Source organism: Mandrillus leucophaeus, unplaced genomic scaffold, assembly GCF_000951045.1.
Source record: "Mandrillus leucophaeus isolate KB7577 unplaced genomic scaffold, Mleu.le_1.0 Scaffold12, whole genome shotgun sequence".
NCBI lineage: Eukaryota > Metazoa > Chordata > Mammalia > Primates > Cercopithecidae > Mandrillus > Mandrillus leucophaeus.
Genome location: NW_012100320.1, coordinates 7037206 through 7047739, shown reverse-complemented (window position 1 = coordinate 7047739; position 10534 = coordinate 7037206). Strand labels below are relative to the sequence as shown.

The 10534-nt window shown below is 51.7% G+C and overlaps 1 protein-coding gene across 2 annotated transcripts in view; it reads left to right on the top strand.

Annotated features, from left to right (window-relative positions):
* Window positions 1–10534, top strand: part of ITGA11 (integrin, alpha 11) — a 152699-nt gene that overhangs the window by 67481 nt on the left and 74684 nt on the right. For both annotated transcript variants that reach the window (XM_011968759.1, XM_011968764.1), the window contains one exon: window positions 7868–7968. In XM_011968759.1, the coding sequence (XP_011824149.1) occupies window positions 7868–7968 (101 nt within the window). The remainder of the gene's footprint in view (window positions 1–7867; window positions 7969–10534) is intronic.

The following is a 10534-nucleotide window of genomic DNA, read 5'->3' as shown; positions in this document are numbered from 1 at the left end:
TTTAAATACGTTAATACTTTTTTGAACCAATTAAAGTATTATTTATTACATATTTTCTTATGACCAAAAGAAATAAAACAAATTTTTCAAAAATAAATAGATAAAATCAATCTGGGTGAGCTAGATGGTCGGAGATGGCTGTGGTCATGAACCCCAGATACAGCGGAAGTTCCCAGGGTAAAAGTGCTGCTTCACTTGGCCAGAGGGCCTCCTACCTGCTTCCTTAGCAGATCCTTCAAACAGGGCTTCCCATCCTGCCTCTACACCCCAGAGATCTGCAGATTCCTGGGCCGTGTCCCAGACTGGCTGAGTCAGAACCTTCTGGAAGTGGGATTCAGGAACCTACATTTGTACCTCCCCTGGCGATCCTGATGACCAGCAAGGGTGGAAACCACTGCCCCTTAAAACCCTGAAGGGTGAGCAGCCCAGGTATAATATTCAGTCCCTTTGGGTAGGTGAGAACACTGAGGCCCAAGGCAGTTAATGACCTTGTCTTCCCCTGCCAGAGCTTGCTCTATTCGCCCAGCTGGGTCAACTCATATTGGAAAACAAAAGCAAGCAGCTGGCAGCCAGTGGTCCCAAGCTGCAGGCTACTGGGTCACAGGCATCCCACTAAGCCAGGTGATTCACCAGTTCATACAAAAACTGCATTCCAGGATCCACTCAGTGCCAGATGCTGTTCTGAGTGCTGGGGTATTTGTGGCTGCCCACTTGACCAGCAAGATCCCAGCTCCCTTGGGGCTTAAACCCTATAGGGAAATAAGGACAATGAAAAGTCATACAAAGAAACCAACATCGGACACTGCAAAGCACTTGAGGAATGCAAGGCAGGTTGGTGAGACAGAGAGTGACAGGTCTTCAGGAAAGGCCACTTTGGGGAGCTGGCCTTGGAGATGAGCCCTAGATGATGGTGGAGAGGACCCAGCTGTGCACAGTGTTTATAGCAGCCCAGGTAAAAAAAGAGAGGAGAACAATGAGGTGATACAGAGCCTCAGAAGGCGTGGTGAAGAGGGTGGATTTTGTTGGCATGGATCTGGGGCTTTGAGCCCAGTGAGAGTCGCCGTGCCTCTGTTTCTCCCATATAAACACTTCTCATGCTTCTCAAACTTAAGCATGCATCAGTGTCTCCTAGAGGGCTTGTGAAAACACAGACGCTGGACCCCACCCCCCGCTTCAGCCTCTGTGGATGGTCTGGGGGAGGGTCCAGGGAGAATTCTCTTTCTTAAGGGAGGGTCAGTCATTTTGTTCCGTTCTGCCCTTCCACTGATTGGATGAGGCCCACCCACATTAGAAACGGCGATTTGCTTTCCTCAGCCTACAGATCTAAGTGTTAATCTCATGCAAAAAACTCCCTCACAGAAACACCCAGAATGATGTTTGGCCATATATCTAGGTACCCCGTGGCCCAGTCAAGTTGACACATAAAATTAATCATCATGTATATGTCCCTGTTTAAAATGCACACAAAGGCTTCCAGTGTCTGATAGGACTTCATGGAGGGAAAATAAGGGGCTCTCATTTCCCCAGCCCCCACAAGGCCAGGCCTCACCAGATGTGTGAGCCCAGGTGAACCACAATCCCCTGCAGTCAGCCCAGGAAGACCTGAAGGTGCCAACTTCTCCCCTTGGGCAGATCCTGGGCCAGATTCTCCATCTACACCCAACCCCCAGTCAGGGCAGCCCCGGGGCCCCCACCGGGCAGGCATTCGGACTTGCTGCGCTCAGCGCTTCCCCAGCCCCATCTTGAACCCATTAGCCACCAAACTCTCAGGGGCTGGAGGAGATTCCATTTTCCATGGAGAGAGAGGGAGAGAAAGGCCTCACTAAAGGAATAATCTCCCTTTGTTCCCTCGAGCTCTCTCTCGGCTCCTCCAGTGAAACCCCTCCCTGATGCCCCTATCTAATTTCAGAAAAGGAAAATGAAACCAGGAGAAAAAAGAGACAAAGGGCCCGTGTGGGTTTAAGGGGGCGGGGGCTGTGCTGAGAGAAAGGAACAGGTGAAGAAGGGAATGGGGTGAGAGAGGAGAGAGGTGAGAGGCCCCTGTGGGGACAGGCCCTGCTGGCCTTAGAGAGGGCAGACCTCGCTCCTCCCTGGGCACTGAGCTTTCCAGTTCTTCACAATGAGAAAAAGAGCACAGGACGTGGAATCCTGGCTGTGAAACTGATCAGTGTCTCTCTACACGCTCATCACACCTACATTCTGAGCCTCAGACACAAACTGCTCTGCCAGCCCCAAAGCTGTCCTGGAGATCAAAATCAAGTGCAATTAAATTGCATTGAAAGTGATTCATTCAAATGAAAAGGATAACCAATGATAATTGGATTTCCTGGGATGTGAGGTTGAGGCTTTGCAGAGGGAGGCTATGAGGCCCGTCAGGGAGGGGATTGAACTCACATTCTTCCCTTCCTAGGCAGTCCATGCCAGCCTCTGGTCCTAGGACCTCCTCCAGAGGCAGGCCCATCCTTGGAGGTCCCTTCTTCCTTCCCCCAGCATCCAGTGAACTCAATTCATGCCCTTGGGCTCATTTCATCTGCTAGGGAACTAAGCTGCTCCCGCCTGCCTCAGCAGACACAGCCTATAAAAGTCTGACAGGGCCTAGAGCCACAGCCCTTGCCTCTGGGCTTTCTGCCCTCCATGGCTTGGGGGAGGCACTACCCTGGGAGTCAGGACACCTCGTACTAGTCTAGCTCTGTCACTGCCTGCTCTGAGGCCTCAGACACAGCACTTCTCATCCTGGCCTTGGATCCCACATTTGAGGCTGGCCCAAGGAACCTGCATGTTTCCTCCCAGCTCTGATGATCTCTAGGCCTGTTACCAGGTAACCAGAAACATCTGGAATGCAGGGCTCCCTGTCTAAGCAGCTGTTGTAAGTGGGATGCACATAGGACAAAAGGGTTTCTGTTCCCACAAGTCTGGGCCAGGGGAAAGTTCTATGCATTCACTTAAACAAGAGAGAAATAATATACATGGTGCTGGCGATTCCACCTATCCCTCACTCAGTAAGTCCAGGCCGCAGGTGGAGTATGAGCTAGGGGATATGAATCTGCTCCTCCCTCGTTGGTCTTGGTTGCCATGTTTTTCTTACAGCATAATAACATACGGAATTTCTAAGAGTAATTTTCACTATGTGCACTTTTTTGCCTTGTACACTCTAAACATTAGGATGTTTTCAGTTATAAGTACCTAAAACCTCACAGACTTACTATGCAGTAAAAGGTAGTCATTGTGCCCATGTCTGAAAAGTCTAGTGGTAGTTACGCTTCAGGTACAGTTTGATCCAGGGGTTCACAGCATCAGCAGGACTTCAGCTCCTTCTCTTCATGCTTCTCTCAGCTCTCCTGCTGTCCATGTATCAGCTCATACCCCTCATCATCACAAGGTGACTGCCAACAGTTCCAGGCCTTGCATTCACTCACTACAGCATCCAGAGAAAAGAGACCACCCTGATCCCTGCATCCCAAGCACAAGTCTTGAGATTCACTTTGATTGGGGAGGTTTAAGTCTTTGGCCCACCCTGACTCAATCACTGCAGCTGGGGGATAAACTGTCCTAACATGAGCTATGTGCTCCATCCCTGCGACTGGGAATACAGTCAGATTCCCTGGATCCTCAAACAGAAATGAGTACTGTTGAGAAGGAGGAAATGGAAACCAGGGAAGCAGTCAACATTGACTTTAGCATGGAAGCTGGGTCACTCCATTGAACTCCTATGCGTGGAAAGTACTCGATTTCTCAGCAACCCTCTTTCCAAGGATTGAATTCAGGGGCTTCTCTTAGGCCTGAGGCAAAGCCAAAAGCTCCCACAGTTGCTCCTGCTGCAGACTCTTACAGAAGGTTAGGTCGGTCACTGGGCACCTCTTTGCTGAGTGCCTTCAGGATCACCCTACGCTGGTGCAGCAGGGCAATCCAGGACACCTCAGACCTCAGGGAATCATGACACTACAACATTGGCCACACCAGACAGCAGGGATAACATGCCAGTTTATATGAGAAAGGGCAAGGTAATCACCGAGGGCTTCCTGGAGCAGGTGGGAATTTATGCTGGATTTTAAAGGGATGGTCTCCAGGGTGGGATATACACACACCACAGGGACTGTGCTGGACAATATACTGGAGTACAGAAATAAAATAATGTGAGTTCTATTTAGGTTTATATTTTATCTGAAAAAAATAGAATTACTAACATTTAATATACAGTGCATTAAAACTGGACAGTTTATGCTGGTATAATTTACACATACACTTACACATAATTAGGGGTACATGTCATCTTTTTTCTTACAGGAGATTGAATTTTAAAAGTTTAGAGACCAAAACTGCCTGGAAGAATGGAGCTGAGGATAAGCAGAATTCAGGATGAGTCCCCAAAGGGCCTTTTGGAGAGGGTGTGAGGTAGAGTCAGGTGGGAGGGTGCTGGAGTCAGGGGGCCTTTGTCTTAGCCTGGGTCAGGCAGGGAGCCAAGGAGCCCAGCACAGAGCACGGCCATGTCCAGCCTTCCACAGTGGCAATCTCCACAGCGAGCATCCTCTCTCGGCAAGCCCCTTCTTAGAGGTTGGTCACCAGGGAAAGGGTCCTACAGGGCTGTGGCTGGAATGCCTCATGCCCATTTTCCCATCCACCGAAGCCCTGCTCCCTGCGCCTCTGCAGGAAGAATGCTGGGAGCCCGCAGCCGGTGACTCACAGCACACAGCCCATGGAAAGGGCCGGATGCTCGCAACGACCTTTGGGGTTTGCCGTGCTGTCTGGTGCCCACGCCAGGAGGTATAGGGTATCAAGCCCCCGAGAGGCGCAGCAGGCCCTGAGGCTGCAGATGGCTATATAAGGCTGAGGCCACAGAGGGTGGCAGGGGCTGCCAGACCCCAGGCAATTTGGCTGGTCTCAGTGGTGACGTGAACATTTTCCCTGCGCTTCGGCAGTTATCCCCTCAAACTGAGACTGAATCATGTCCTCAAAACCTCAAGCCCAACAGGCACACGTAATGCCCAGACTCAAGAATAAAGAGAAGGGCTGACCCAGGCCCTCCTTTCATGGCAAAGAAACATTTGAGACAATGCAGAGGAAGCGGTCCCAGGAGAACTCCAGTCCCGGCTCTGCCACAAACCAACTCTGAGGCTGGGTCAGCTCCCCTCCTGGGGCCTCGGTTTCTGCATCTGTATTATGGGGACAGTGAGCACTGCTCTCCTACCTCGTGAAGTACTATGGACTCCCAGGGAAATGAGGTCTGGGAGAGTGGAGATGGGACCCAGGGAATGGCCCTTGTTCTTTGAAAAGGACAAAACCGGTCTCATTGCAAATTCGAGGTCTCAGTGACTTAGTGAATTTACTGCCAGATTGTCCCATCTCAGCCACTGCCAGGACACATGACTTCTGGGAAGTCACTGGTCTTTGCACATAGCTTGCCTAGATGTATATGGCCCCTTCTGTTTCTCGTTGCCTTTCTTTTTTTTTTTTTTTGAGATGGAGTCTTGCTCTGTCACCCAGGCTGGAGTACAGTGGCATGATCTCTGCTCACTGCAATCTCCTTTTCTTGGGTTCAATCGATTCTCCTGCCTCAGCCTCCCAAGTGACTGGGATTACAGATGCCCACCACCACACCCGGCTAATTTTTTTCTATTTTTTAGTAGAGACGGGGGTTTCACCATGTTGGCCAGGCTGGTCTTGAACTCCTGACTTCAGGTGACCCACCCGCCTCAGCCTCCCAAAGTACTGGAAGTACAGGCATGAGCCACTGTACCCAGCTGGCCATGGCTTTTCTAATCTAGAACATGCTGCACCTGATTCTCCCAGAGGCATCCTGAGAGGTGCTCCTCTATCCAGCAAAAGTGCCCAGGAGGACCGTGTCCCTCGGGAAGACTTGGACATGTGTCAAGTTAACCTTGAAAACTGGAGCAGCCCCAGAGAAGTAAGCTTAGAGCCCAGGGTTCTCTTACTGACCTTTTTCTTCCTTTGTCTCACTTTCCCTCTCTCTCTCTCAAGGATGGAGCAGCCTCGACCACACAGTCACTTGCAGAATTAAGTAGCCAAAAATCACCTCGTCTAGACAAACAGATTTTATGGGTCCAATTAATTCCTGCCAGTCAAAAATAGGCAGGCTTAATAAGGGGATATATATGGAATCTGCCAGCATCTGGCTCCCCAGGGGAGAAACCTCAGCTCTTATTTCATAGACGCTTAATTTCAAACAGAGTTCTGTTAACTCCCACTTCAGACCTGGCTTTCCTTCCTGACAGTGTCAAGGTGGACCAGGGCAGGGGGAGCAATGGACCACAAGAAGCCACTTAAGTCCCGTGTAGCCCGAGCCTCCCAGCCACCTCCTCCCAACCATCTAAGTCAGCTGGTGTGCAGTAGCTTCTTCTTTGGGCCATGTCACCAGGCAGTGGGAAGCTGCTGGAAGAGCAAGGTTAAAAAGCTCCAGAAAGTCCCACCTGTCCCTGTGTGCCAGATCCCACCATCATCTGTTCTCTATCCCTTGGAATCGAAAGCCTTTCAGGGCTCTTGTGGGCTGTGGTGTCCCCTCCCACACAGTACCACTGTCCCGGGGGAGCGTTACTGTTCTTAGCCACTGTTAGTATATGGCCTGAGTAGAGAACTAGACCGGCACCCAAGGCCTAGAGGACCCCAAGTGTGCCAGAGTCACGTGCCTCAGACCCAGTGGGCAGGTCAGAATCCTGGGACACTCTGGGCCCCCGTGATGGGGCTGCTTTCTGCTGGGTGGGAGATGAGGCATAGAGAGCCCTGGGGAGCACTAAGGACAGGACCTGGGGACCCTCCAGTCTGAGGTAGAACTCTCCCCAGCATCAAGGGGGGTGAGTCCACAGCCACACCTCCAAGGTCACAGGCTTTTCCTCCAGCGCACGGCCACCGGGGCTTGGCCGGGCCAGGAAGGAGTGGTTGCTCACTTTTCCCTAGATACATGTAAGTAAGTCAGTCAGGTTCCTTAGGGCCGCCATAACAGATGATCACAACCTGGGTGGCTTAAAACAACAGAAACGCATTCCCTGAGTCCTGAAGGACGCAAACCTGAATTGCAGCAGCACCAGGTCCACACTCCCTCCGCAGGCTCTAGGCGAGAATGCTTCCTTGGCTCTTCCAGCTTCTGGTGGCCCCGGGCACTCCTTGGCTTGGGGTGGCATCTCTCCTAACTCTGCCTCTGTCTTCTCAGGTCTCTCTTCTCCTCCATATCTCTCCTCTGTGTTTCCTCTTCAGGACACTTGGCATTGAATTTAGGGCCCACCCAGATAATCCAGGATGATCTCAACTCAAGAACCTTAACTTAGTTACATCTGCAAAGACACTTTCTCCAAAGAAGGTTGCAAAGGCATAGGCTCAAGGCAGGAGCCCCCGCTGCACGGCAGCTTCCGCCCACTGGCTGCCTTGTCCACTCTGGGGCACCAGCTTAAAGGCTTCCCTATAAGATGAAGAATGAGGCCCCTTTCAGGTAATGACAGATGGTCAAGACTCTGTGGTTCCAGAAACATCATTCCTTTGTCAGAATGACTTCCATTACCACTCTCTTGTCATTTGACAAACTCATATTCATCCCTTAAGACCCAGCTCAAACATTGTCTCCTCCTCCACTAGGGATTTGCCTCCATCCCATTTGTTGCAGAGCCCGTGTGGTCTTCATCTCTGTACCCAGAAAAGGGCCTAGAATGGGCCACAGGTCCCATGACTTTATGCTGAAAGCCCAGCATCCCTCCCCTAGGGAGACAGTGGTCCCAGCCTGAGGATCTGCATGTGTTCACACCTCCAGGGTTCCCTCCCACCCTCCCCACCAGCTTCACCTCCACACTGCCCACCAGGCTCCATCCTTGCCGGGAAGGAGTACCTTCCCCAATGTCTTTGCTCATCTTCTCTTCCTTCCCAGGCTGGTCGTGGGCGCCCCACTGGAAACCAATGGCCACCAGAAGACGGGAGATGTGTACAAGTGTCCAGTGATCCACGGGAACTGCACGAAACTCAACCTGGGTAACGTGGGCTGGTGGTCTCTTCACAATGAGGCCAACGGTTGTCTAACACAAGGCAGGCTCTGATGCACGCCCATGTCCACGGTCACACTGACTCCTCTCTGCTACCCCACGGGGTGACCCAGCTGATGTCACTGCCCCCACATTCCACATGAGGAAGCTGAGGCCAGGGAGAGGAGGCAACTTTCCCACAGCCACACAGCTTGCCAGGGGCCCACCAGGAATCAACCCAGGCCCTCGCTGTCCCAGGCCATTCCTCTTTCTGACTCAGCCACTGCCCTTCCACTCAAAGTTTTCTCTCCCAGGAGAAAGAAAAAGGACTTCCTGTCTTCTTCCTGATTTTGAAATAACAACAACAATAGCTAACATTCAGATATCTCAGATAATGTTCACCATGTGTGAGGCACATTTGGACTCATTTAATCCTCACAACACCCATATAGGATTTAACCATTTAACAGATGGGAAATGACAGCATACAGAGGTGAGGGGACCTGCCCGAGGTCACTCAGCTCACAAGCAGCAGGGCTTGGAGTCCAGTCCATGCAGGCTATGGCATCCCTTTAACCACCAAGCAACACTGTGCTTCGGAAGTGCAAGCCTTTCCTCCCTGAAGAGCTTTCAGGCATATTCTGGAACAGGGAGATGCTGCGAACAGCCCCCAGCCTCCGAAGCCCTCCTAAAATCTACTCGTGTGTGTTTGCATGCGTGTGTGTGTCTGCTTATGTGTGTGCAAACATGTGTATCCACTAAGCACACACGCCAGTCCACTAAAGTGCTCCCACTTGTCCTAAAGGTCAGACAGTGGCTGGGCCATTGCTTGCTCTGCTCGCAGAAGGGAGAAAAAGCTGCATTTTGGCTGACAAGCTGCAATTCTAGGCTTTGCCCTGGAGGACTGGCCTTCCCTAGGACGAGGACCCTGGGCCTTCCTCCTTCGAGGAGGGGGGCCCCCATCCCAGAGCAGCGGGGTAGGGCTCCCTGGGAGATGGCAGATGGGAAGGGCAGCAGGATCTCATGGGAATGGCAGAGATTCAAGAGATAAGCTGATGGATGAAAAGGTCAGCATCCAAGAGAAAGCCCAAAGAACTCCCCAGGGCAGCCAGCTGTCTGTCACATGGTCCCGGAGGCTCCCGCTGTCCACATCTGCGTCAGCGCCATGGGTGGGAAGTTGAAAACCCAGCACAGCTGGGGCCCAGTGAGGAAATTGTGAGGAAATTGTCTAAGGGAAGAGGGTGCCTGGTGGATGGCGTATGGTTCCAGGTCATCAGCACCCTGAGAGCACAGGCTTCTGAAACTGGCTGTGCTGGAGTCCCCTTCCAGCTGTACAGTTTCTTCGCCATGTGTCCATGTGGAGTTCACATCCTCTCTCTGAGCCTCAGTTTACTCATGTGTAAAGCAAGGAGGCTGGACTCAACAACTCTTAGGATCCATTCCGAGTCTAATCTGTTCCCGAACTTTTAATGGGTACCTAGCATGTTCCAAACACTGTACTAGTTATTGGGGATATGGCGAGAACAAGAGGCCAAGGAAGGGGAAGGTAATAGGGTAGGCAAATTAGGAAGCAGGATAATTTTAGGCAGGGATTAATGCTGTGCAATAAACCAGGTGCTGTAATAAGAGTGGCTAGGGGGCGGTGGAAGTGGAGAGGGATTTCTACCTTAGCAAGGTGGTTGGGGAAGGCCTCTCTGAGCAGGTAATTTTTGAGAAGGTTATAGGTGGGGGTGGAGCACTCCAGACAAAGGAGGAGCAAGTGCAAAGGACCTGAGGTAGGAAAAAGTCTGCCCTGTTGGAGAAGATAAAGAAAGGCCATGTGGTTGGGACAGAGGCAATGAGGTTGGGGGGTGGTGGAAGAGTGAGCACTCTGCTCAGGGCCTCAGCCACCGAGAGAAGCTTCTGGTCCAGGCAGGGACGTGGATTCGTGAACCAATCTTTTTTTTTTCCTCTGTTGCAATGTGGACCCCATTTCTCTCCAGAGGGAGGAGGAGGCATAAAGCCATCAGACCCTGGAAAACATTTTTGAGCTGGGGCACAAGCCCAGGAGGCAGTGGGTAGCAAAGTGAGTTGGGACAGAGGAAAATTACTCTTCATTTGAGGTGTGGTTCTCTCTCTCCCACTGAGAAGAAAATGCATGGCAGAAAGAACATCTGTCAGTTTCGCCCCACAGTGGAAAATGCAAGGCTGGGAAACCCGAGTCCTGGGTTTTCCTACGGCCATTCCAGGCACTGGGCAACACGGTGCCAGGAATGTTCTTTCTTCTTTCTCCAGGGCAGGCTAAGTGGGTGTCAGCCATTCACACCTCAGTGGGAAAGACTCTACCACTGGCACTGTCCCTCCAACACCTGGATAAAGTCAGGGTTTTCAATGCGGGGCGGGGGCTGGGGGAGGTGACATGATTCTCAAAGCCAGGCCCTGTGTGGGGAGAGGCTTGGGCCCAGGACCCTCACCCATACCTGCTGAGGAAGGCATAAGTCTCTCCCACTCACAGAGGGGTAGGGCAAAGCAGGACTTGAACCTGAGTTTGTCTAACTCCAACACAGGGATCTTTCCTCCCCTGCTCCTCTGTCTCA